The 27,330-nt window shown below is 51.3% G+C and overlaps 1 protein-coding gene and 1 long non-coding RNA gene across 3 annotated transcripts; one reads left to right on the top strand and one right to left on the bottom strand.

Annotated features, from left to right (window-relative positions):
- Positions 1 to 373: 373 nt before the first annotated feature.
- LOC142823108 (uncharacterized) lies at positions 374 to 18,174 on the top strand. Its single transcript, XR_012898435.1, has 3 exons — positions 374 to 726; positions 11,631 to 11,804; positions 15,787 to 18,174. It is a non-coding gene; the product is annotated as an uncharacterized LOC142823108 (long non-coding RNA).
- Positions 13,477 to 26,855, bottom strand: LOC142823106 (killer cell lectin-like receptor subfamily B member 1C). Of its 2 annotated transcripts, none has more exons than XM_075913419.1 (7): positions 26,692 to 26,855; positions 20,149 to 20,253; positions 19,583 to 19,681; positions 18,061 to 18,231; positions 16,816 to 16,970; positions 15,824 to 15,936; positions 13,477 to 13,975 (listed from the first exon to the last, which is right to left on the bottom strand). In XM_075913419.1, exons 2-7 carry the CDS (start codon positions 20,228 to 20,230, stop codon positions 13,840 to 13,842), a joined length of 756 nt encoding a protein of 251 aa, XP_075769534.1. In that variant the 5' UTR covers positions 20,231 to 20,253; positions 26,692 to 26,855; the 3' UTR covers positions 13,477 to 13,839. The 2 variants fall into 2 exon arrangements, with proteins under 2 accessions (XP_075769534.1, XP_075769533.1); XM_075913418.1 differs by having other exon boundaries at positions 13,820 to 14,088.
- Positions 26,856 to 27,330: the final 475 nt, after the last annotated feature.

The raw sequence follows: 27,330 nt of genomic DNA, 5'->3' as shown, positions 1-27,330 counted from the left end.
CTAGGAAATAGATTTTCTAATATCCAACTTAGACCTCCTTTCGCCCCAATTTGAAGGGCTGTGCACTTACACATTTGCTTTCCTGCCATGTTTCTGGATGTACAGGTGTGTCTGTCCGCACCTCTGCTAAGGAATCCCCTTCCTCTCTCAGGGGAAACAGGGTTGTTACTCAGCTGGCCCAAGAGTCCTCCTGAGTGTGTGTGTATGTGTGTATGTGTGTATGTGTGGGGAGGGAGGGCTTTGTCAGTGTGCGGTCGCCCTCCTACCCACTAAGGTGAGGGGCCGTCGAAGCCACAGAATAAGCTGCAAAGAACAGCAAAGGGGGGCAAGTAGGAGGCTGGGGGGGGACCCGGAGGAAGCAGGGGAAGGAGGAGGCCAGAGAGCAGGGCAGAGCGGCAGAGGGGCTGCGGGGAGAAGCAGGGCAAGACAGGAGAGCCAGTTCTAGCCCGGGGGCGAGGGTGCCGCCCTGATCTCCCCCCAGCCCTCCTCCAGTGGTGAGCGGGGAGGGGCCGGACGCCCCGAGCAGCCCCGGGGGGGCGGTGGCCGGTCGGGGCGGGCTGAGAGTCCGGAGCATGGCGGGGATCACGGCGGCCGCTCTCCCAGCGGCTTCTCCTCCCACCCGCGGGGGACTTTCCGCGGGCGGCGCCTCCTCCCTGGGCTGGCGGCGGCTCCCGGCTCTGCCCAGCGCGGGGCGGCTGCTGGGGCTTGGGCTGCTCCTGGGCTGCGGTGAGCGACGCGTCTTCCCCGGGGGCCGGAGTTGGGCGAAAGTTTGTGCCGCGGGGCCCGCGCTGGTTGGGGGCTCGTGGCCAGGAAGGGGTGGGGAGGCAGAGCCTGGCCAGGACACCCCCCCCACACACACACCCCGGGCGCGTTGGGGGCGGGCGGTGCCCGGCGCTGCTGGGATACAAGCTGCCGGGCAGGGGGTTTGGGGTCAGATTCCTCCTGCGGCCGCCTCGGCACGTGGGGCTGTAAATCCCCCCCCCCCCCCCGCTAGGTGCTATGTTCGGTGTGTCCCCCATGCTGCGAGGTGCGCGTGGCCAGCTGGGGTGGGGACGGTCCCATCCTCTTTCCACGCGCGGCCCGGTGCCTGCGAGTGGGTCTACACGTGCGTGGATGGGAGGACAAAGGGGCCTGCGCGGGCCGGATCCGGCCCGCTGAGCAGGTAGCTCCGGCCCACGGAGACCCTGCTGCTCCCCCGCCCCCAGCCCAGGCGGGGCCTTGGAGCGCGCGAAGCCTCCTCCCACCCTGCCAGGTGCAGGAGCAGGTCGCTGCTCGCAGGGCGTAGGAGGCTTCACGTGCTTGTCCCCTCCCCCCACCGCCAGTCAGGGCCTGGGGCGGGGGAGCTGCTGACTCCGAGTGCCCTGAGCTCCTGGCAGGGGGGAGGAGGCTTCCTGTGCTCCCCTGCCCCTCCCTCCCAGTCCTGATTGGCCTGGGGGTGGGGGGAGCATGCCATGCCTCTTCCAGGGCATGGGGCCTAATGGGAAGGAGGGGGGCAAATGGCCTCCTATCATGGTCTGGGGGTGGGGTAGCCCCACTCCTTCCTATTTGGGCTCTGCCCCAACTGGATGGCCGGGGGCTCCTTCACTGGGCAAAAATTACTGCCTACCCCTGCCCTTAGAGGTGTAGAAATGTTCCTCGGATTCTGACACTCTCATTGAACGCTTCCCTCCCTCCCCTCTTACCTTTGCTAACAGTGTTTGTTTAGAAGGAAGGGGGGCGGGGGGGGGTTATACTTGTTCAAGCCTGGGGGAAGCGCTCTTTTGTTTCCTCCAAAGCCATCACACGCACCCTTCGCCCTGAATCTGCGGCCCCTGGTATTGAGAGTTGGGGTTGAAAAAACCGAGTCCCACCTGTGGTTTGTTGTGACCCTGGGGGGAGAAGTGACACTCTTCTCCCCCTTCCCAAATCCGCTCTTGCGGAGAGTAGTTGAATCCACAGCTGCCTGGTTGTCTTACTGGAAAAGAAAGGGAAGGCAGAGCCTGGCCTCAGTGGGAGTTACGTGGGGATAAAGGAAGAAAGGGGACATGAGATTGGTGAGTTTTAAGAGAGCCATTTACAGAGCAGTAGTTATGTTACTTTCCAGAGCAGTGCAAGTACCTAAAGAAGCCACTGCAGCTAGGCACCACTTGGGCTGCGTCTAGACTGGCAAGTTTTTGCGCAAAAGCAGTTGCTTTTGCTCAAAAACTTGCCAGCTGTCTACACTGGCCACTTGAATTTGCGCAAGAGCACTGACTTTGTAATGTACAAAATCATTGCTTCTTGCGCAAATACAATGACGCTCCCGCTCGAGCAAAAGCCCTGTTGTGCAAATGCTTTTGCGCAAGAGAACCAGTGTAGACAACCCAGAATTGTTTTGCGCAAAAAAGCCCTGATGGCTAAAATGGCAATCGGAGCTTTTTTGCACAAAACCATGTCTAGATTGGACATGGATGCTTTTGCTCAAAAGCGCTTTTGCGTAAAAGCATCCGTGCCAATCTAGATGCGCTTTTGCGCAAATGCTTTTAATGGAAAAACTTCCGTTAAAAGCATTTGCGCAAAATCATGCCAGTCTAGATGTAGCCTGGCTGTTTCCCTGTTGAGGAGCTGGGCTTCGTGCACAAACAGGGAGTAGAGTGCAGTGATATTGCTTTGCGGCAGCGTTTCTGTGTTCAGCGAGGTGCCCTTGTGGGGCGGGAAAGAGAGCGCTGCTGTATTGTTGCCTGAGGGGGCAGACTATCACAGTGTGCTCCACTAGGGTGGAGTGTGAAATCGCAGAGAACTGGTTGCGCTCAGGCGAGCTCTGGAGAATAGTAGGCCAGGTAACTGCTTTCTGTGCTTTGCCAGATGAGGTTTTATTGGGTTTAGTCATGATCAGTGTAAGCACAGTTTTGTTTGGCTTCAAACTGGGAGAGGATACCCTTTCTCACACACCACTTCTGGCCCTAATGGACTTAACTTCATCTGTTCGAGGGAAAAGTTATTTTTCTAGTTTAGTGCAGAAGTTAAATGTGTAGTGTTGGATTGCGCAGCTTGGTTTGTGAAGAATTACGTAACTTGTGTTAAGTCCTGGTGAAGTGTGATCTTGTTAAGTACAAGTGCAGAATTAAAGGAGTTACAAGTGGTTAAGCAGAGTCTTCACTTGCGTATTTTGTGTGGCTCACACAAATCATTTCTGTAGTGCAGCATCAAATCTTTATGAGGACTTTTTAAGCTTTGAGTTGTTGGTGGTTACACAACTAAAATTCATCTGACCTACTGTAATTACTACCTTGAATAGATTTACAAACTAGATGGCAAAACAACAGTTAAGTACACACAAGTGGTTTTATACATATGCATTTATTAAAATTAGTAAATAGCTACTGAGTATCAGGCAAATTAGCCCCACTGTTACCATGTTCTATATTTGACTGGAGGGGCTGTCAAGGCAACAGTATTTAATTAATTTGTTAAATGATGTGTATTAAAAATATAAAACTTCATCCTTTGTGCTGTATGCTGACAACTTGCTTTTTCTCTAGGTTGAAACAAAAGAATAAGTCAGTATCTCAGGGTACGTCTACACTACAGCACTAATTCGAACTAAGCTAATTCGAACTAACGCGTCTAGAACTAAAAACTAGTTCGAATTAGCATTTTGCTAATTCGAACTAGCATGTCCACATTAAGTGGACCCTGAACCAGGCTTAAGGATGGCCGAAAGCAGTGCCGGCAGGGCATCAGATGAGAACTTAGAGCGTGGAGCTGCTGTCTCAGGCTAGCCGAGGGCTGCGCTTAAAGGGTCCCGACCCACATCCCGGACAGACAGTTCTCAGGGGTGCCCCGCTTGTGAAGCAGTCCTGGCTTGGAGTGCCCTGAGTACCCACACAGGGCACATCACACCACTCGGCCATCAGCCCGGCTGCACTTGCCGCAGGCTGCCATCTGGGGAGAGTGGGCAATTGGGGGGCTGCAGGAGAGCTTCCACCCCCGGAAGCCCACAGAGCCAGCCCAGTCCTCCCCATCGGGGGCTCGTACCCCATTCCTCCCTCACCTCCTTCCACTTACCCTTCCCTAGCCCCTTTTCTTGATGTACAAAATAAAGGACAATTGTGTTCAAAAATGGAATCTGTCTTTATTGAACAAAACTGGGGGAGACCGGGAAAAGTAGGTGGGAGAGGGGAAGAGAGAGGCTGGGAGAGGGGAGGGCAACTACAATGATCAGGGGTTGGGAACAGATCCCATATGAAGAGAGGCTAAAGAGACTGGCACTTTTCAGCTTAGAAAAGAGGAGACGGAGGGGGGACAGGATAGAAGTCTCTAAAAGCAGGAGTTGGGTGGAGAGGGTGCATAAAGAAAAGTTCTTCATTAGTTCCCATAAAGAAGGACTAGAGGACACCAAAGGAAATGAATGGGTAGCAGGCTTCAAACTAGTAACAGAAAGTTGTTCTTCACAAAGCAAAGTGTCAACCTGTGGGACTCCTTGCTGCAGGAGGCTGTGAAGGCTACAACTAGAACAGAGTTTAAAGGGAAGTGAGATCAAGTCATGGAGGTTGGGTCCATGGAGTGGTATTAGCCATGGGGTAGGAGTGGTGTCCCTGCCCAAGGTTTGTGGAAGGCTGGAGAGGGATGGCATGAGACAAATGGCTTGGTCACTGTCTTCGGTCCATCCCCTCCAGGGTCCCTAGGGTTGGCCGCTGTCGGCAGACAGGCTACTGGGCTAGATGGACCTTTGGTCTGACCCAGGACGGCCATTGTAAGCTCAGGGCTCAGGGTCGGGGGTCTCAGTGGACCCCCTTGATTTTCATTCACACCTGCTCCTGGGTGGCCAGGCTGGCAGCTATCCTGCCCTAGCTGGCGACTTTTCTGTGCCTAGTGCAGAGATCGTGGACGAGGTCCACGATGTCCGCACTAGCCCAGGCGGGCACCCGCCTCTTGCGGTCCCGAGCAAGCTCCCGGAAGCCGCCAGCCTGGTCCTGGGAAGAGGGGGAGGGCTGGGGGGCATTGGGTGGGTGGCTCGATCCATGCCAGGTGCAGGGTCTGCTGGCTGGGTGCTGGCAGGCTTGCACCTGGTACGGGCACCGTAGCCAGCCCGTGCCCCTTTAAGGGGTCTGTGGCCGGGAGGGGGGCAGTAGAGTTTCCCTGGTGTTGGCCAGAGTGGCCACCAGGGCAACCTGGGAAGGGCTAGCCTCCCACTAGTTCGAATTAAGGGTCTACACAGCCCTTAATTCGAACTAGCAAGTTCGAACTAGGCTTAATCCTCGTGGAATGAGGATTACCTAGTTCGAACTAAGCGCTCCATTAGTTCGAATTAAGTTCGAACTAACGGAGCACTAGTGTAGCGCCTATGAAAGTTAGTTCGAACTAACGTCCGTTAGTTCGAACTAACTTTGTAGTGTAGACATACCCTCAGGCACTGTGGTGTGGGGTTAGGGAGGCATGTGAGTTTCTTTCAAGTTTGTGTTTAAATAAAAAAGTTAGGCCTAAAAGAAGTAAAGTCAAGTTTAAAAGGGGAATGAATAAAAAAGGTGAGATAGTAATAAAACTCAGTTTACGCAGTGTTCACCACTAATTCAGTATAGGTAAACTATGGAGGCAGAGCACACAGGAGGAAAACAAGGAAATATATCCTCCCAAAGATAATTTTTTGAAATTATTTGAACTCAGAAGACTTAATAAAAATGAGATCAGAAAGACATGCATCTTTTCCAGCTGAAATTGTCATATGCCTTTTAAGCTGTTCAAGAAATAAGTAGTGATGAAGATTGAACACTGTAGTTGGTGAAAAGGTAGACGTCAAGATCGATAGGAAAGAATGGATCTCCATCTCATTAAATATCCTGCAACATATCAGAATGACATTCTTGGGGGGGGGGGACGTTAAATGTCAAAAACAGACAAACTATAGTCTTCTGTCTTTTATTTGGTCAACTAGATAACCAAGTGGTAGCAGGCTAAATCATCTGATAGAGGTACTCCAGTTGGCCTCCAACCCACATAGTTAGGTATTCAAGGTAGATAATAACTAAGGTTATGTCTACACTACCCCGCTAGTGCGAACTAGCGGGGTAATGTATGCATACCGAACGTGCAAATGAAGCCCGGGATTTGAATTTCCCGGGCTTTATTTGCATAAGCCAGCCGGCGCCATTTTTAAATGCCGGCTTGTTTGAACCCCGTGCTGCGCGGCTACACACGGCACGGGCTAGATAGTTCGGACTAGCAAGCCATTCCGAACTATCTGTACACCTCGTTCCATGAGGCGTACAGATAGTTCGGAATAGCTTGCTAGTCCAAACTATCTAGCCCGTGCCGCGTGTAGCCGCGCGGCACGGGGTTCGAACAAGCCGGCATTTAAAAATGGCACCGGCCGGCTTATGCAAATAAAGCCCGGGAAATTCAAATCCCGGGCTTCATTTGCACGTTCGGTATGCATACATTACCCCGCTAGTTCGCACTAGCGGGGTAGTGTAGACATACCCTAAGACTGCCATATAGCCTGACAAGTTGATAATGTGTCAGTTGGTTCCCTGAGTTGTATATATCCTGTGATTTCACAATTACACTTGTTAAAACAAGATTCATGATTTGAATGAATTATATTAAACTCTTTGTAGGATGAGTATAGAGAAGTAGAGATCATTTGTCCCATTTTCTTCTTAAAGCAATGAAGCCAAATGAGAAAATTATCAATGTCCTTTTCCCACACAGATGACAAAAGTCACTTTTAAAAAGAATATCTAAAAGCGTACGTCTTCATTTGTTTGTAGTTCAGAGTTCTGTATGTATTGAGTAGGAAGAGAGGCCAGGAGAGACTCTTTAAGTGTAATCTCCTGTTCCGGGGAGTTGAAGCAACGTGGAGGTGGGGGAGACAGACGAAATCGTGTGAGAGGGTCCTCACTGAGAGGTTGGGCAACAAAGTGGCAAATGAATTTTAACGCTGCTAAATACAAAATAATGCAAAATGGGGGGGGGGAACCCAACTATATGCACAAAACGGTGAGAACTAAATAGCTATTAGGACACAAGAGAGAACTTGACATTGTGGATAGTTCTCTGAAACCACCCAGTCAATGTACAGCAGCAGTCAGAAAAGCAAACGACGTTAGGAAGAGAGGTGCATTCCCTTTAAAAGGCTAACTCTGAAAAGAAAAACTTTAGAAAACAACCAATAGTCTCACAGCACCTTAAAGTCTAACAAAACATGTTGATGGGATCACGAGTATTTGTGGGCCCAGCCCACTTCTTCAGATGTCTTTAAGGTGCTGCTAGACTGCTCCTTGTTTAAGTTTTTTTCAGTCACAGACTAACTCGGCTACCCCTCTGATGCTTCAGGAAAAAAAGGTAGTTGGTTCACCTCTGCCTCCAGAAAGAATGGGTGCTCTGAAAGCAGCCCCGTCTTTTCCATTTGGGCAGGTGGTACCTTAGCTTAGAAGCTTGACAACTATCTTCAACAAAGCACAGCAATGCAGCAACTGCTAGTCTGCTGCTAGCACCTCTGCGTTTGGATACCAGACCATTTGTTGCTTTTAAAGTTTCTCCTGTACAAGACTAACTGGGGTCCCCCGTGAAGCTTTTTTCAAAGGAAACCTGACATAACAATTAACTTAACTCTGCAGCTTCAGAGCAGGGAAATTGGGCTGCAGGGGGGAGGTATTTTCAGCAGCCTCTGGGAGCAGGAGTCCTGTATGCTGAGCCCCCACTGAAAGGCAATTGGGCTTGAACCCTGCCTGGCATTCTGACAGAAAACCCATGACCATGCTGCCTGCACTATGGAGTCCCTCAAAGGTTTCATTTCGGGTGGGTTGATAACATTGGAACAGGCTGATTAAAATGCAGCAAGTTGGGTTTCCAGCCCTCCTCTCAGGGCGTTTGGCTGTTACTCAAACACCCCCATCCCCAAAAAACTGGAAATTTCATAAAGTTTGTCACAATGTTTTGATTTAGACAAAAGGGGTCAGTGGCGCAGGAATATGTGTAAGGGGGGCGGGGCTGAGGACTGGTGAGTATCCAGCGGTCAGTATCCAGCGCATGGGGCTGGCAGCAGTCTGTGGGCACTAGGCCAGGAGCCCAGGGGTGCTGCAGCAAACTGGGCACTTTCCCTTTGCTCCCTGATGAAGGGAAACAGCCCGCAATGTCCCCATATGTATCTGGCGGGGAGGCGGGAGAGGAACTTCAGCTAAAGGGCATCGGGCTTGGGAGGGTCAGGGCTGAGGCAGTCCTGAGGGAGAGAGGAGGCCTTTCCCCCTGCTAGTCCCTGTCATCTGCCTGGTGATTCTCTCTCTTTTCTCTAGGGTTGTATGAGACACTGTCCCATTCCAGGCACCTCCTAGTTTCCTGGCACAACCAGTCCCTGACCCTGCTGTAAGTTATGAGAAGAGGAAGCTGCTACCAAATGTGTTGGTCCGAGCTCTTAGCATTTATGAAGAGTTCTTTAACAAATGGAGAGATAGATGCACAGACACACAGAGAGACAAACTCTCTCGAACATACAATAGATTGCATCACACATCAATATCTCACTTCAAAGTTGCCCACAGGGTATTCAAAGTGCATGGGCGTGTGTTTCCCAGAGTTTGAAAGTGACCTGATCCTCCAGCTGTTTCATCTGCATCGTAACTGGATGTGTGGGCCCATGAACAAATGGCCTTCTGCTGCACAATCATTTTACTGTCCCCAGTAAAGGGCGTGTCTGCATGACACAGACCCTGGGGTGTTGGCCGCTGCTCTGCTGGGAAACCGCGGTCCCACAAGACGCATGGGGGTTGTTTGCTGTGTCAGTCTGTATGGATCTGTGATGTGATTTGCAAATGAAATTCCTCCCAATCTGCAGAGCCGGGATCCTGGGAGCAGCGAGGGACAAGTGCTCCTTAAGGCAGGGAGGTTGTGGGGAGGGGGCTACTCCTGTCACTGTGCAGGGGAAAGGACACAGGAGGGGTTGGGGACAGCTCTAGGCAGAAGCTCCGCAGAGGCAGAGACCAACAGCTAAGATCTTTCCTTGTTCTGCTTCCTGGTGGGAGAAAGTGAATCTCCAGGTGTGTCCACATGTTAGGGCTGACAGCTTTATTCTTTTTATATTTGCATTTTAGGTTTGGCAATATAGTAATATATATATATCTCAATGTATATTTAATATTGTATTAAATTAAGTCCTTTTAGTTAAGCATATATCTCCTATATCTCCTTGTTTTAAAGTGTAGTGCATAAAGAGACAGAATTCTGGGTATGGTGACTATGTTAAAGAGATTAGAAATATCAAAGGCCCGATATTTCAATGTGAATTGTTTTGATTTTGCTTTTGCTTAATATAAAACAGTATTGTTTACCTTTGAAGGATTCTGTGTGAGAGACTGTTTGTATGAATGAGATATGGTGTGAAGGTCATTGTTAGAGCCAGATGGCCAGAAAAGGGGGAGAATGTGGGGTGAAGACAAACTATAAAAGACATACTGCGAAGAGTAGAGAAACCGTCAGTGCGTACCCACAGTCAAAGAATTAATCAGATTGGCAGATTGACGAACCTTGAAGCGGAGAAGGCACGCCGAAAAGACGACTGATTACAGGATGAGCCTTGAGAGATGTTTTGGGAATGATTGACATCAACAAGATAACATTCCGGTCACAAGCTGACAGAGCAGGATCTATGGATTTTAATAGAGAAGAAGGACTATATAAAGCAGGGTGCTTTGCTATGGAACTTTGGGTTTCATCTTGCCAAGACACCATCCCGAGAGGAGCATCGGTTTGTGACCGACAAACAGCCCCACTCCCCCCTGTGTTCTATCTAGCTGGCCACTAGTTTGACACAGACTCTGGACTGGTAACTATGATATCATTTGGCAGGATGATGTATGCATGTTTTGTGTGTGTGTGTTTGAAAACCATATGCAGCTGTTGTATTCTCAATCAATGCGGCGTACTGCCTTTTCCCCCATAAAAGATCTTGTGTGCTTTGTGTAAGCATAACACACACAGCACAGGCAGCCCCGGTGTGAGTCTAGGCCCCTTTTTGTCCACACACAGAGCAGTCTGACTCAGCTCAAGCAGTGCACAGGACCTGAGTCTGAGCCTGTGTCCCGGTGTGACTCTGGTCTGAGCTCTGTCATTCTGCAGTGTGGATACAGCTTAAGGCTGTGGACCTGTCAGAAGGTCTGTGTGGCACCGTGTGGCCCATTGGACCGGCTGGGAGATCCAGGGCCAGTGATTGCAAACCCAGGTTTGCTGTGCAGTGCGGACAATCGTGCCTGGGCTTGGACCTGAGTCCCCAAGCTGGGTCCCCCAGAGCTGGGCTGGCAGTGCAGTGTAGACGTACCCTAGTGACTCACTGGTACGGCCCAGGCCAGGTGTAGCTGCCAGGGGGCTGGTGGGGAGGCAGGTGAGTGGCAGCGAGGAGAGAATTCTAACCCAGGGGCATTGCACACCTCCAGGCAGGGGACAGGGATGATACAAGGGGCCAGGCAGGGGAGAACCCAAGTCCCTGTGTGTGCACTGGAGAATCTACCTGGGGAAGCTGCTGCAACTTCTGGTTCCCGCATTCCTGCCTTGTAACGTGATAACACCAACTGCAGAAGTTTGGCAACTCCCTAGATCTTCCACTTCCCCCATTACCCAACTGCTCTGCTAATGCTCCAGAGGGGGGAGGGGCCAGGTGTTTAGCTGCCTTTGACTGGCTCCTTGACGGAACTGTTGCTGGACTGACTAAAATGAATTTCATTTCCACTAGGGGCAAGTGCTGGCAAGTCTGTTTCCCTGAGAAACCTGCATCTGAAAGCACTTCCCTTCTCCTCAGAAAGGCAGCAGGCATAGGGAATACATTTTCATACAAGGCTCTACTAACCCATGGAACTCACTGCCACAAGATCTTATTGATTATTCTTTTCTGAATCTTGCCTAGCTCTTCGCATTTACAGGGCTAATGGGACCATGCAGAGTAATAACCTTCAGTATTACACAATAACCTGGAGTGTAACCAGTAAGGGAGAAATTGGTCTCTGGGGCAGATTATTCCATCATTGTCTTGTGCAGGGGTGTCCTGCCCCTCCTGTGGAAGCAGCTGGTGCTGGCTGGGGTTAGAGGGTGGGAGGCTCCTGTCAGGTCTATTCAGGTAGCCGCTCTGCTGCTGTCACAGGCCCTTCTGGGAATGTCTGTGTGGCTGCTCCTTCCCCATCCCTGCCCTGCCCGGTGTGCAGGGGCTTCATGGGGCAGCTCCCTAGGGCCACCAGCAGGAAGGGCTCCCTGCTTCGTTCTCAGATTGAATCCTAACAACTTCCTGTAACTATTTGCATGGGGCAGGGATCATTCCTGTTCATTCAGGAGCACTGGTAGCAACTCTACAGATATCACCAATCAGAGCTGGGGTTCAGGCCCCATTGACCCCAGAGGGGCTCTGGCTCATTTCACCAGCTGGGGGGCTGGGCTCAGGGATTTCAGTGGGGCTGCCCCAGGTCACTCCCGCCAAGGGCCTTGCCCCCCTCTCTGTCCATGGAACCGGCCCATCCAGCAGGCGCCTCCCGGTGTTGGTCAGGCGCTTAGGGAGCCTTCAGCCGACAGAGGTTGCAGAGAGACCAGGGCAGCTCTGTTGGCTCCACCTGCCCCAGCTGTGCAGGGCTGGGGCTGGGCAGATAAACCAGCGACACCAGCCAGCCCGAGTGACCTGGCAATTCTCTCCACAGGAACCTCCAGCCCAGCCTCCACCGGGCACCAGGGCAGAGACACGGAGCCGGGATCATTCAGCATCTGGAGTTGGTTTGGTTGGCAGCTGCCGAGGTTGGGCTGGCCCTGAGGATAAAAGCAGCGCCAAGCAGAGCTTGTTGGACCATGGCTCAGACCCAGCCTGGCTGGTCGAGGTATTTTGGCCAAATTCACTCCAAATATTGAAAAGGAGGTGACCATGCCTCCAGTTTAGGGTTGGCAGGCATCTGGTAGTGGCCCAAACAGTCTGGTATTTGAGGAAAAAAACAGAACATACCGGAAATGTACAATGGCCAGTATTTTTTGTTTTTCTCAGATAGAAGGCCTCTTAAGACATTCCCTCCCCCCCACCCCCGGGCCGCATCTGGTGTGATGGGGAGAGCAGTGAGCATGGGGATTTAAAGGCACTGTGTGTCTTTCTTTTGTGTCTTTTTTGCTCAATCAATTTTTTTTCCTCCATGTTTGGTTTTGTCTTTTAAAATATCTGGCAACTCTACTCCAGTGTGGGATCCCAGGAGACTTTCAGAGATACAAAGGCTAAGAAACAAGCCATGTGCTGCTGAGAAGAAGAAACCAAATTCCCTTCTGGGCTCCCAGAAAACCTGAATGGAACAAAATGGTGGCTACGTTTCCAAGAGGAAGCTAAAGCACGTTACCCAAGTTTCATTCTCAAACACGCTGCAGGCTTTGTCAGAGAAGCACCAGACTAAATATTTACAGACATAGCTGGGCAGAAAATGAGTTTGATTTCCATGGAAAATTGGCACTTACCCAAAAGCCACGCAATGAAAACTCTTCGGGCACAAAAACCTGAACAGGTTCAGCCCAAACCCATTAATTGTCCATATCCCAACTGCTGAAAAGTGATGAACTGGGCAATTGCTCAGATTCCCAGCAAAAACTCACATTTTTGAGAAGACTGTCTCTTTCTGCATAGGCCTGGTAAAAACTGATCTCTTAAGCCTGGTTTTTCACTGAAAAATTATTTTTGCCATTTAGCCAAATTTTCTTGAAAAAATATTGGACTGAACATGGGAAATTTGATTTATTTTTCTTTCAAAATAAACCCTCAAGGCTCTATGTGACAGAGTTCCCGGGGTGCAGCCTGGTCTGTGAAACCCCTGATGGCATCCTTCCTACATGGATGCCATTCCCCATGCCACAGATCTCTGGCAGATACTGCACTGTCACAGACATCCACATACAGAGGCACACCCAACTGAGTTACATGAACTGTCTCCCAGCCACTCACGAACCAACCATAGGGAAACTCCAGCCAGTTCCCTCCAGCACCCCAGCCTTGCACCCAAGAACTGAACCTTCTTGTTCTGGTCAGAAACCTGCCCAGTGTGCTCTCATGACCTCCTGTACAACTCCCTCAGGGTATGTCTACACTACCCCACTAGTTCGAACTAGCGGGGTAATGCACTTGCAAATGAAGCCCAGGATTTGAATTTCCCGGGCTTCATTTGCATAAGCTGGCCGGCGCAATTTTTAAATGCCGGCTTGTTCGAACCCCGTGCCGCGCGGCTACATGCGGCACGGGCTAGATAGTTTGAACTAGCAAGCCATTCCGAACTATCTGTACACCTCGTTCCACGAGGCGTACAGATAGTTCGGAATAACTACGTAGTTCGAACTATCTAGCCCGTGCCGCGTGTAGCCGCGCGGCACGGGGTTCGAACAAGCCGGCATTTAAAAATGGCGCCGGCCAGCTTATGCAAATGAAGCCTGGGAAATTCAAATCCCGGGCTTCATTTGCAAGTGCGGTATGCCTACATTACCCCGCTAGTTCGAACTAGCGGGGTAGTGTAGACATACCCTCAGTGTGGACAGGATCTTTGTAACCTGAGCTGAGATTTCCTAAGCACTTCAACCAAAACACACTGCTATTAGTCAGATATAAAACAAACGTATTTACTACTGAAAGATCGATTTGAAATGATTACAAGTAGCAATTGTAGAGATGAGCTGATTATCGAAGAAACAAGAATAAATGCGTAGCCTGAGTTCTATTAACTAAATGTGATTTCAGTCAAGCAATATCTCACCCTGATGGATGATACAAACAGATCACAGTTCTCCAATACAGAGGCTGGACCTGCCTTCCAGCTTGGGATCATCCTCCCCTGGTTCAAAGTCTTTGCCCAGCAGGTGTGTTTCCAGGGGCTGAGTTCTGGGAAATGTGATTTAAATGAGCACAGCTGCCTTCTGGCAAATCCATTTTAAGTCAGTGTGGCAGATTTCAGGCTGGATCTGATTCTTCCTTAGTGCAGCACAGCTGTACTCATATGCAGGTCCCAATACCGTAATAGCACGGTAGAAGCTAAGGAGTGAAGGAGATAGTCATGGTTTGTGCTTAGAATTACAATGGTGATCTAGCACAGCCGTTCTTCCTCAGAAGATGATGTGCCACTTGTATGTGTGTCGCTCCAGAGCCTAGACAATCGGTACAGTCAGTGTGAAGGGAGGGAGACAGATACAGACATGGCCGAGAGGCCTTTTCCTTCAGAATATCTCCAGGGTGAGTCATCGCAGGGATCTGCAGTCACTTACCATCCAACGTTTTAATCTCAGTCAATTGCTATGGGATTTTTTTTTTACACTTTCTGATTTACAGATGTTTGATGCCCTAGACTTTCAGGTACCCACTGCTTTTTCCTACATGACCATTTGAGCTGGTGACAATGTCAAAAAATCCTGGCCCTCCCAGAATTAAGCTGGTTCAGAGTGTGTGTTACTCTGCAGGGGTAACTCTTTGCTTTGGCTAGGGTTGACCAGAGCTTCTGGCCCAGCCGGACAGGGTGGTGGAGCACCCAAGTGGGCAGGAAAGTGGGATCAGTGGTATGATCAGCACACTGTGTCACAGCCCCAAGGAGACTTCTAATCCAACCCATCATAGAGGATCAAGGAAGTCCACTTTGCTCTGCTTCCTGCTGCTGGTAAATGCAGGGGGTGGTTACACCCCTTCCATCAAACCACCTCACCTGAGATAGGGTCATCCACTTCCCCCCAGCCTCTCTGTTGCCGGTGCCAGGGTCCCCACCCTGGATCACACAGAGGCCCCCAAAGCGCAGGGCCTTGGATGGTTTGACAACCCCTCCCATGGCATTTCGGGTACATGACCCTTTGTATCACTCACACCCACACCCACACATCACCCCTGTATTACAGGGTGGCCTGACCCTTTCTCTGAAGTAGCTGCCCATGGAAACCAAAAATTGAGCTGGAGTCAGACCCCTCGTCCTTGTCTGTGCACTCACTGATGGATGTAAAAGTGACTGTACTATTACAAAGCAATTTCAAAAACCAGCTGGAGAGAGAGGCTGCAGAACTCGGTTTCGTTTACAAGCTTGACACCTGTAATCAAGGTCTGAACAAAGACCCAACCTGGATGGGCTGCAACATTCCACATCCTAATGACATCATAAGCCAAGCACCGGATACTTACAGCCCACATCTTGTTACTTTTTAAAGAGCAACATAGCTTTTCCTTTTGTTCTAGTAGCCTCATTTAGCATCAACACTCTAATAGACAAGATTTGTTTCTATTTTTTCTTTCTCTTTTCCTCCCCATCCCCTCTTTTTCTCTGCTGTTTATCTGTACCCTGGATCCTTTAATTCCATTCATCTGAAGAAATGGGTTGTGCCCTTGAAAGCTCATTTTAGTCTCTAAGGCTTTGTCTACACTGCAGGGTTGTTGCGCAAGAAGCTATTTGCAGAAGAGCACTTCCGCAAAAACTTCTTGTGCAAAAGTGCTTCCACACCTCAAAAGCATGGATACCCTTGCACAAGAAAGTTCTGATCACCATTCACAGAATGGCCATCAGAGCATCTGTGCTTTTTTGGATAGGCTCTTTTTGCACAAGAAACCCCTGTTGAGCATCCACACACACCTTTTTGCACAAGAACTCTTGTGCAAAAAGGAGTTATTCCTCGTAGAAAGAGGTATACCTATACCTCAAAAAGCCCTCTGTTCTGCCATTCTACTGTACATTTTCTTGTGCAAAAATGCGCTTAAGGTGTGGACGTTCCCCGGATTTTTTTCACAAAAACCCTGTAGTGTAGACATAGCCTACAGGGGCTGCAGAACGATTTATTGTTTTTTAAGTTTTATCCTATCCTACATTATTGCAGATTTACTGAAAAGTAAAGAGCGTCAGGAATCACTCACAGTGCTTGATTTAACGGGGAACCATCCACCCAGGTCCACTTCCTCTCTGGGGACGTGATGTTGAGTCCAATCCACACCGGATTTTGATCTCCTATAATATTCTGTATGAACACCTGTGAAATGGACGACTCGCCAGCATGAACAGCCGGCGGGAGAATGCTCCACTCCTTTTCTCCAATGAAACCAAGGCCCAAGTTCTAAGAGCTCAACTCCCATGGGGGCGCCTACAGGAACGTTGCTGGGTTTTGTAACGTGACCAGTCCCCAGCAGCCCTCATTGTGCCCAGTGACAGGCGAGGGATAAATTTCTCTTGTCTCAATGGCAGCAGCTAGGCAATAAACACTGGACACTCTGGGCGCTAGTTTTTAAGCCTGATTCTTAACTGTAGCTTCAAAGTGAAAACCGACGCTTACAGCCAAGGTGACAAAACTAACGGCACCAGGAGGGACACCAGACACATCCCGCTGAAGGTAAACAAATGCTGACTCATCATCTGATTTCATTATAGGGTGTTTGTTCCTTCATCTACTCTTATGAGATGAAGATGAACAATCTTATGATTGTTAATAATAACAATAATCACATCTCTGTGCTGTTCAAATGAGGATCAGAGCAAGTGTCTCTCTTTTACAGATAATTAAGGCAAAGAGACTTGTGCAATATTTCTAGCATGCCCACAGCTGCCAGGCTCCACCCTAGATGCAGCTGCATTTCAGCACAAGCTGAGCCATCCCTGGCTGCCTGTCAATCAGCTGCCATACCCCATCCCAGAGGTGGCTGCATTTCACTGCTGGGCGAATGATCCTTGTACATGGATGGTATTTCATTGTTGGAATATAAAGTGCCTTGGGATTTATTTTTTTCAATAGTCTATTATTTGATTTAAATAAATATCTGGGTCTGAGGACCTAGTATTAACCCAGTTCCAGTTCACCCTTCCTGTTTTAGAAACTGAGTGATTTTAATGGTGATAAAAATGGCACGTTCTTTACCATCTCCTCCTGGTCCTGGATCACTAGCAGGTGAGATCTCCTCTGTGTGCAGTCGTCCCGGCTCCCGCTCCAGTACTTACTGCCATCAGACAGCCAGTAGCACTTGTCCCTGTGCTTCACCCAGTGACTGGGGCAGAGTTTGCACCTGGCACCCCCTGCATGGGAAATGGCACAAAGATGTCGTTAAGGGGCCAGCCCTTCACTGCAGAGATAGCGGAGCCCTAACACTGTGTGATGGCAAGATGGTGCTCAGCACGTTGGCCTTGTGTGGGCAGGACTGGGCTATAACTGGATGCTCTGACTCAATGACACCGATACCTCACTAATGCGCTAGGGGGCGCTGTGCTGCTGGGAGTGAGTAGGGGGTTCAATAGGGGGTCTCCTCCCTACGTGCTCAGTGCTGGCCCTGATGCCCCAGTGCAGCAGTAGGGGGCGCTATGCTGCAAGAAACAGGGTGGAGGGATCAGTAGGGGGCACTCTCCTCTGGCAATTGGAGCTGACCCCAGTGCCCCAGCATGGCACTAGAGGGCGCTGCCGGGTGTTTCATCTCTCTGGTGTGATGTAAAGCCAAGGGCCTACCCCCTGCGAGTAACGAGAGATCCCCCAGCAGTTTCCCCAGGAGCTAGAAATGTCAACCCCGGTATCCCGGCCCAATCCAACCTCTGGCGGCTCCATTTTTGCCCCTGGGAAGCTTCAGTTGGATGAGGAATCCTTCGCACCCCGGCCTAACCCTGTGCACTGCTGAGCACATGCCACTCCCTGCCCCAGATGGGGCTGCATTTCAGGGCTGCATTTCAGGGCTCTCATTCCCCTGGGCAGAGTGACAGGTGCTTTGGGACCGAAACGCTGTGAGCTGTAGGCATGTGTGTGGGTAACCGGTGGGCATCACCCTGCACAATGTCCATGGCAGGCCTGGGCAAGTTTCAGGCTAAGGATGCTCTGGGGGTCTGTAGCAGGCGCAGCCCCTGTCTGCAGTGGTGGGTCACTCCCACCTGACCACAATAGGGTCTGGAGCGGGGCCTTTTTATTGGTTAACATCACGTTTAACTGGTGCACCAAATACATGGGGTTTTACATCCCTGCTGAGTAGGAGATTATTAGACGGTGCCATGATGCTGCTATTTCACCAGAGAGTCTATAGACCTGCCCTGGCCAGCCACTAGATGTTGCTGCTGCAAAACCACAGCTGATGCTCGAGGCCCCCAAACGCAGAAACAGCTCGGAGGCAGGGGGAACTGAGGTTACCTGCTGCACTGTCCTGCGGCTGCTCACACAGACTCTCTCTCAGGTGAGAGCGGAGACTCTGCAGTCTGTGGCTGCCTTCTGCTCCACTTCCTGATCCCTGGGCATCACTGTCGTCCTCTGCGCCAGGTGAGGCCAGCCTGGTCTGATGTCCCTGAGGGCAGCCCTGCAAACCTTCCCGAGAGCAACTGAGTTAATGGGAGTTAGGAACCAACCTGGCAGTGTCTGAATGGGGCCCCACATGGGACGACACAGCTCAGATCCAGGGGACCCAAGGGCAGATGGGGATGTGGAGGGCTCTGGGTCCCAAGGCCAGGGACATTCCCGTAAAGCCCTGAATGTGACTAACTGCGCAGACCCTGTTCTGGTTACTTCTGCTCTCCACCAGCACAAGCCAGTGGGGTTTCCCAGTGAGGAAATATAGCATGTGCCTATGGAAAATTACGTTTGAACATTTTCTACTGCAGGCTAATTCTGTGTCCATGTCTCCATCCTGCTCCGATTGCTGCTCCTGGCAAAACTTGCCACCGGCTCTGGTGGGAGCATCATCACTGCTCAGGCAAACCTGCCCTCATAGCCAGGAACCCTTCCTTGCTGTAGCCTCCCACCTCCCACAAAAGTGATGTTGTCCAGACCTGGGAAGTTTGACTTTCTGTGCTAGACAAGCCCTTGGTTACATCTGCCCCCTCCCCCTCTGCCTGGCTGTGGAACAGCAAAGCAACAGAGCTGTACAAAAATTTCAAAATTTGGAAGTTGTTTCCAGTTTGGCAGGGTACAAAATGGAGCCAATTTTCAATGGTTATGAAATGTTTGGAGGTTTGTTTGTTTAGTTTCTTGAGGATTTGAGGTACAAAGTGACTGTTATAATTTTGCTGAGGTTTTCTGTCTTGGGGGAAAGGGGGTGTTACCTGTACATTTTTTTCTTTGGTTCCTTTTCTCCTTTGTTTTTGGATATTCTGGGTGGAGCTTTGGGGAGAATCAAAGGTTTGGGGGTTCTATTGGGAGAGGGTTCATTTGGTTTGTGTCATTTGGATGGGCGGTCCAGTTGTTTTAGGGTGTTTTTTATTTTGTTTCTTTTAGAAGATGTTTGTGATTATTTTAGTTAGCCATTTTTTATGTTCATGCTTTGATATTTTGTTCCATGTATTTCTTTCCCGCCCCCCATCTTTCCTTTTTTTACATCAATTCTGAAAAGAAACTAGGATTTTTAAAAGAGAAATCAGGGTTTTTTAGACATTACAGTAAAAAGGAAAATAAGGAAAAAGAAACTTTTCCAAAAAGTTTGATAAAAAGCTTTTCCACTTTGATTTTTTTAAAAAAAGGCCATTTTTCTCTTATTCCGTTTCACCTGGAAATATTTACACCAGCTTGTGCCCATAAAAGGCCTGCCAGGTGACCATAGGGAGTATACCGAACACACAGCATTCCTCGGGCAGCACTGAAGGCAGGAGATATGGGACACACCATGTCTGACAATATCTCTAGGCTCAGAGACCAGGACATGGGTCTGTTTCCAGTCACTTACGCACACGGCTCAGCACGATCACAGCCAAGGCCAGAGAGACACACCCGGCGCCCAGTACCACTAGGCAGTGTCGGAACCTGGGGCGAGCAGGCGAGGGAGCTGGAACAGAGGGGTTCAGAGCACAGGGTCAGCAGCTGCCAAAGCAGGATCAGAGCTATGTCATTGCTAGCACTGGAGGCAGATCCTCAGTTGCTGCCAACTGATTGTGCTCCACAGTGTCAGTTTTCACAGAGGCATGTTTTCTCTTAAAGACGTCTGGTCACATCCCAGCCAGTGTCAATCAATCATGGGGCCCGATCCCAGCTGGCCTGAATTATTCAAGTGCTACATTCACGTCAGTAAAACCTGATACGACTCAAAGAGTTGCAGATTTGTTTCATTGAAATTACAGGGGTAAAAAATTCCATTATTATTACAGTAGAGGCTACACACCCCAGCTGAGATCAGGGCCCCGTTGTGCCGGGCGCTGTACAGACACAGCGAGTGACAGTCCCTGCCCCAGCTGGTACACGGATCCCATTGATAGGGGGAAGGGGAAGGGAAGGCAGACGGCTTGGAGTCCCTACCTTGGTTCCCAGGCTGTGTGGAGGGGCTGTCCCTCTGAGGCAGTATCTCCAGCTCCATGTATCCCTCCTTATCCTGCATCATCCCTAGAAAGAGCAGCAGTCCAGCTACACAGGGGAGTGGGTGTGAGGCAGAGCTGTCTTCCTGCTGGAGCGGAAGCCACTGAGACCGACCTAGGCGTGAGCTTGCACAGGAAACTGAGCCTCTGCTCCAGACAGGTGTGTATGGCCGGGGCCAGTCAGCCCCACTGACCACAGCTCCGCCTCTCTGCTCTATCTGTGCTGCTGGCCCATCAACTCCAATTCACGGCCTAGTCAAGTCCCTATGCTTGAGCATGACCCTATGAGTCCAGACTCCCCTTAATTGGGGCTTCTCGGTAGGTTCTCCCCTTTTCCCAGAAGGGTGAGGTCGGGGGTTACTTACTCCCGTGGGGTATGTCTACACTACCCCACTAGTTCGAACTAGGAGGGTAATGTAGGCATACCGCACTTGCTAATGAAGCCCGGGATTTGAATTTCCCGGGCTTCATTAGCATAAGCGGGGAGCCGCCATTTTTAAAACCCCGCTGGTTCGAACCCCGTGCAGCGCGGCTACACGGGGCTCGAACTAGGTAGTTCGGACTAGGGTCCTATTCCGAACTACCATTACTCCTCGTGAAACGAGGTGTACCGGTAGATCGGAATAGGCACCCTAGTCCGAACTACCTAGTTCGAGCCCCATGTAGCCGCGCTGCACGGGGTTCGAAGCAGCGGGGATTTAAAAATGGCGGCTCCCCGCTTATGCTAATGAAGCCTGGGAAATTCAAATCCCGGGCTTCATTAGCAAGTGCGGTATGCCTACATTACCCTCCTAGTTCGAACTAGGAGGGTAGTGTAGACGTACCCGTGGAGACCGAGTGGACAGGCTCTGGTTAGTGTCCTGTAGATTGTGGAACCATGCGCCTGCCTCGGTGCTAGTCAGCCCCAGACTGGGCTGGGCTCCTTCCCCTTCTCCTCCCTCCGGGACAGACCTTGGCTGCAGGTCAAGTGGGGCAGGGTGAGCTGGGTGCAAAGGCTTCTTTAACTCCTGTGATGCCAGGCCCTTCTTTCTGCACTCCCTCCCACATCCTCCCCAAAAACTCCTTTTTTCGTCATTCCCCCCTTTCCCTCCCATGCACAGCTACACTCCACCTCCCAAGAAAAGAAGTCTCCATTTACATAGGCCCTTCCTGCCCAATGTTGGAGCCGGGAAGAGAAGGGTTGGCGGGGGAGGTGCCGCTGCATGAGTCTGGGGGGTTGTGTCCATGGAGCCAGAGAACAGGGGCATGGGCTGTGATGAGGGGAAAGTGTCTGCCCAGAAGGAAATAGTGGACCGCTAGCACTTCCTTCTCCTCTTGATTTTAGAACAGGCTTTTATCCCTCAGAAACAGCTTCCTACTGGTGCATAGGAGCGGGTGTTCACCTCTCACTAGCTGGGAGAGAACGGCTTCTAGCCCACGCCAGACGCACCCCTTTGTAATAAGAACTCCTTGTGAAGTCAGGGCTATGCAAGGTGTGTTCTCCACAAAGCTGAGCCTTTAGGGCTTGTAAAGCTTCCTCACCGGCCTTAGTCCACAGGATCCTGTTTAGACTAATGCTTGATGGAGGAGAACCCCGGGATGAGGCAGGGACAGAAACCATCTAGGCCCCAAACCTGCCATACTTGTGTTTTTGAAGACTGAGGGGCAAATCGCTGGAGGGCTTGGACCTTTCCAATCAGGGGTTGGACAATGCCTTCCCCCACAGTGTAGCCCAAGTAGGTGGTTCCATCTCTCCCACAGTTGCATTTAGCAGGGTTCATCATAGAGCCGGCTTCTTTGCCTGTAGCACGGCTGCCACATGTTCATAGACTCCCTGCTGCTGTGTGACAGGGATGATGATCTCTCGCTGGGTGGCAGAGGCTCAGCACATGGCTATGGGGGCTGGAGTTACAGGGTCTAGTAGGGATGTATAGACTGTGCCCCTCACTGAGCTATCAGGGTGGCTGCAGTGGTGGGGGGATGGGGTGTCCAAGGCTGGCTGCTGACGCTCGTGTGGTTGAGCCAGGACCTGATCGAGCAGAGAGGTGGAGCTGAGGCTGGTGGGGCTGACTGGCCCCTGCTGCACACACACATCTGTAGCACAGACTCAGTTTCCTGTGTAGTCTCACAATGGGCCGCTCTCTGTGGTTTCCGCTCCAGCAGGTTAGCCCTGCCCCACACCTGCTTCCTTGCCTGACTGTCACTCTGCCTGGGGACAATGCAGGACAAGGCGGGAAAGACAGAGCCCCAGAAGGGCAGCCCTTCTCCAGCTGGGCCCGGGAACCAAGGCAGTGACTGCACGCCCCCTCCCCTCCCACCTCTGGGATCTATGTAGCAGAGGAGGCAGGGTTGTCTCTTGCTGTGTGTCTGTGAAGTGCCTGGCACTCAGGACCCTGATCTCAGCTATAGTGTCTAGACCAGGGATGGGCAACCTCTTTTGGGTCAGGGGCTACTGACCCTCAGAAACTCCATCTACTACTTGATTAGCTGATTCAATGCAATTTAACATCTCTACTTGGGGGAGGGGACAAGAAGGAGTGGGAGGGGGGATGGGGAGCAGGCGGGACCGGGCAGGGATGGAGTAGGGGAGGGAATGAACAAGGTGGGGCCCTCCCCTGGGCTCTGTGGCTGGTGCAGGAAGGAGTCACATGTAGGGACAATCATGTGGCCAGTGCCTCCCTGAGATCCCTCCCCAGCAGTTGCCACTACTGTGGGTATGTCTACACTACAGCACTAATTCGAACTAACTTAGTTCGAATTAGTTAATTCGAACTAAGCTAATTCGAACTAATGCATCCAGACTAAAAAACTAGTTAGAATTAGCGTTTTGCTAATTCGAACTAGCATGTCCACATTAAGTAGACCCTGAACCGGGCTTAAGGATGGCCAGAAGCAGTGCCGGCAGGGCATCAGATGAGGACTTAGAGCGTGGAGCTGCTGTCTCAGGCTAGCCGAGGGCTGCGCTTAAAGGGACCCGACCCCCACCCCGGACAGACAGTTCTCAGGGGTGCCCCGCTTGCGAAGCAGTCCTGGCTTGGAGTCCCCGGAGTACCCACACTGGGCACATCACAGCACTCGGCCATCAGCCCGGCTGCACTTGCCGCAGGCTGCCAACTGGGGAGAGGGGGCAATTGGGGGGCTGCAGGAGAGCTTCCACCCCCAGAAGCCTGCAGAGCCAGCCCAGTCCTCCCCATCGGAGGTGCGTACCCCATTCCTCCCTCACCTCCTTCCACTTACCCTTCCCTAGCCCCTTTTCTTGATGTACAAAATAAAGGACAATAGTGTTCAAAAATGGAATCTGTCTTTATTGAACTAAACTGGGGGAGACTGGGAAAAGGAGGTGGGAGACGGGAAGAGAGAGGCTGGGAGAGGGGAGGGCAACTAAAATGATCAGGGGTTGGGAACAGGTCCCATATGAAGAGAGGCTAAAGAGACTGGGACTTTTCAGCTTAGAAAAGAGGAGACGGAGGGGGGACAGGATAGAGGTCTCTAAAAGCAGGAGTTGGGTGGAGAGGGTGCATACAGAAAAGTTCTTCATTAGTTCCCATAAAGAAGGACTAGAGGACACCAAAGGAAATGAATGGGTAGCAGGCTTCAAACTAGTAACAGAAAGTTGTTCTTCACAAAGCAAAGAGTCAACCTGTGGAACTCCTTGCTGCAGGAGGCTGTGAAGGCTACAACTAGAACAGAGTTGAAAGGGAAGTGGCTGGGTCCATGGAGTGATATTAGCCAGGGGGTAGGAGTGGTGTCCCTGTCCAAGGTTTGTGGAAGGCTGGAGGGATGGCACAAGACAAATGGCTTGGTCACTGTCTTCGGTCCATGCCCTCCAGGGTCCCTAGGGTTGGCCGCTGTCGGCAGACAGGCTACTGGGCTAGATGGACCTTTGGTCTGACCCAGGACGGCCATTGTAAGCTCAGGGCTCAGGGTCGGGGGTCTCAGTGGACCCCCTTGATTTTCATGCACACCTGCTCCTGGGTGGCCAGGCTGGCAGCTCTCCTGCCCTAGCTGGCCACTTTCCTGTGCCTAGAGTGGAGATCGTGGACGAGGTCCACGATGTCCGCACTAGCCCAGGCGGGTGCCCGCCTCTTGCGGTCCCGGGCAAGCTCCCGGGAGCCGCCAGCCTGGTCCCGGGAAGAGGGGGAGGGCTGGGGGGCATCGGGTGGGTGGCTCGAGCCATGCCAGGTGCAGGGTCTGCTGGCTGGGTTCTGGCAGGCTTGCACCTGGCACGGGCACTGTAGCCAGCCTGTGCCCCTTTAAGGGGTCCGGGGCTGGGAGGGAGGCAGTAGAGTTTCCCTGGTGTTGGCCAGAGTGGCCACCAGGGAAACCTGGGGAGGGCTAGCCTCCCACTAGTTCGAATTAAGGGTCTACACAGCCCTTAATTCGAACTAGTAAGTTCGAACTAGGCTTAATCCTTGTGGAATGAGGATTACCTATTTCGAACTAAGCACTCTGTTAGTTTGAACTAAATTCGAACTAACGGAGCGCTAGTGTAGCGCCTATGAAAGTTAGTTCGAACTAACGGACGTTAGTTCAAACTAACTTTGTAGTGTAGTCATAACCCCCAGTGTCTGTGACCCTGGAGGACTCCCCTGTACCCAGCCCTTGGCTCCTCCTCTCTATTATCCTGAAGCCTCCTCCCTCCCCTCACAGATCCGGACAAGGGAGGTGGAAGGAACCTACTTCAGCCCCAGGGAGCAGACAGGCCCTCAAGTGCAGAGGTGGGGGCTGGGCAGGGACAGAACTAACAGCGGGGCTGGGGACAGGCAGAGGTGAGGGCTGGGTAAGTGTCTCTCCAACGGGCACCAGGGGGAGAGACTGGGACGCCAACCACCACGTCCCCCTGGCACAGCAGGGGTTGTGTCCATGTTTGGTGCAGCGGTGTCATGGCGCAGCCTCCAGCTGCCAGTGCCGAGCAGCCAACAGGTGTCACTAGAGGGCGCTGTGATCCGGTTGATCAAGCCATGTCACACAAGGCATTTGGATCATCATTCCCAGAGCAAAAGAGTCTTCCTCAGTATCTCAGACATCCCTGTAACGAGTTTTACTGCACTCAGTTCAGGAGCAGTTTGAAAAGCTCTCTATGTATGTGGATGGAACCCCAAGGAGATGACCTGGATTCCTGGGGCTCTGTCTGCTGGCAGCTCAGGGACAGGCGCAGGGAGTTTGCCTTGGCTCCCCCTCCCTACCAGGGACAGAGTCTGCCCAGCAACCCATAGGGAGTGAGATGCCCCTCCCAGGGAGTTCAGGAGGGGAAGGAGGAGCCATTGGCTGGAGAGTCTGGAGCCAGCCAGGGAAGGGGAAGCTGGCTGTGTGGGAGCTAGTGAACCCCAGGCCTGCATGCAGGGTTCCCCCTGAGAACTAGCCTCTAGGGACCGGAAGGCAGGATCCCTCAGCTGGGTGTTATGTCTCCACTGTTGATTCCCAGTTTGTGGAGTTTGCTGGGAGGTTTCCCCAGCGAGGCAGAGCTGGCTCTCCCGCTCCCTGGGTGAGACAAGCCACCATGGTCAGCTCTGCCCTGTCTGCTGGTTGGAGGCTGCTGCCTGCTGTGCGTGTGTCTGAGTGCTGGGGTAGGAGGTTATAGTTTGAATTTTGGTGCAGTTGTGTGGCCTGCACCTTAAGCCCGGCACCCCTTTGTGGTAATGGGAAATTCCGGGATTGAAGCAGCCTGATTCCTGCCTGATTCCTGCCTGAGGAGGATCCCTGCCAGAAGAGAGCAGCCCCTCTGCAGTGACCGAGTCATCTCTGAACCTGAGGCTCATCCATGGAGTGTGTGAGTGCAGCATCTTTTAGTTAGTAAGTCAGGGAATTTGTTTGGGGATTTTTTTACCTGCTGCATATTAAACCTGTGGGGGATTTACCACCTTCTCCCGCTTGTGAGTCCTTTGGGCTGTACTGGACCCAGTCAGCCCCACTGCTAAACCACTGCAGAGAAGAATTTTGTGGTCAAAAGTCATCAAGGGCCCCAACAAAGCACGCGTACCAACGGGACACTGACCTTACAGTTGCTGGGCACCGGTGAACTTAAAAATAGTGTTTTACCCTGTTCTATTTGTCTCCTGTTTAATATAACTGTGTTTATTATAGTGCATGTGTTTGTGTTATTTTCTGGGAGTCTCCAACTACCTGGCAAGTATGTGGGGATTCCCCTGGGTTAGAATTTTTCTCCCAAGCTGCCCTGGTGACCCTGCCAGGAAGGAGTGAGGGGGGTGGAGGCACCGCCAAATAAATCCATCGGAAAAAATAAAGTTGAGTGGGTGGCGGGATGCAGAAGAACCCAGACCTCTCCATCAAAACCTGTAAGCAGATTGGCCTTAAAGAAGGTAACCAGGTGGAGAGGGGCGCTACATGTATATTTAGTACTAAGCAATTAAAACAACATTAAAAGGCATCACAAGCATTAAAAGGCATTAAGAGCAATATTTAAATGGAATAACAATCTACATCTACTCCTTAACCCAATTTAGCAGCTTAATTCTTAATTCAATTTAACACACTCACACACACTCACCCTCTGGGGCTGGCCAGACCCCAGGGAATGTTGGTTAATTTGGTTGAGGTGGAAGTCCAATGTGCACATCACCCCAATATGCCGAATCGATGGACTCCGACTCCTGGGGGGAAATGGTGCGGTATATATCCCCTCGGCAGGGGCCAGGCCGGTGGGATGCATCCACTGACTGCACACAGTCCAGGTGGGGTGATGTCCGTTAGTGACACCCCCTTCTTCTTACTGGTGTGTCCACGACCGATCCAGAAATATCCGGTTTTTGCACCACTTGCCTCACCACTAGTGAGAAACAATGGTCTGTCCTTGGTTAGACTCTTCTCTTGTTACTTTTCTTATCTGGCAATGCTGGAAATGCTGCCTCAGCCACATACACAGAGTTCTTTTATTTCCCACGGTCCTTCTTCTTAAAGTTGTAAACACGTCCATGATCCTCCAGGGGTTTTGTCCAGAACAAACAAGTCCATAATTCTCTGGGGTGCTTGCCTGGACCTCGGCATGGCCTCTCTTCAGCTCACTTACTGTTGATTCACTCATGCACTCGTGCTAACCATTCACACAACCCATGATTCATGACACAGGTGACAGAGGAAGGCTGGTTCAGTGGTTAGAGAACTGAGCTGGGTTCAGCTCCCTGCTCTG

The sequence above is a fragment of the Pelodiscus sinensis genome, chromosome 32 (genome assembly GCF_049634645.1).
Source record: "Pelodiscus sinensis isolate JC-2024 chromosome 32, ASM4963464v1, whole genome shotgun sequence".
Classification (NCBI taxonomy): domain Eukaryota; kingdom Metazoa; phylum Chordata; order Testudines; family Trionychidae; genus Pelodiscus; species Pelodiscus sinensis.
Note: the sequence above shows the minus strand (reverse complement) of the source record. Positions and strands in the feature narration are given on the sequence as shown.

Bases quoted from the DNA above. Each gene is read 5' to 3' on its own strand.
- LOC142823106 (XM_075913419.1), bottom strand. From the start codon at position 20,230: ATGATGCAGGATAAGGAGGGATACATGGAGCTGGAGATACTGCCTCAG. The intron at 18,232-19,582 runs GTAAGTGACTGG...GCTCTCGGGAAG, and splicing joins GATCGTGCTGAGCCGTGTGC to GTTTGCAGGGCTGCCCTCAG. The intron at 15,937-16,815 runs GTAAAGAACGTG...TCCATTTCACAG, and splicing joins TCCAGGACCAGGAGGAGATG to GTGTTCATACAGAATATTAT.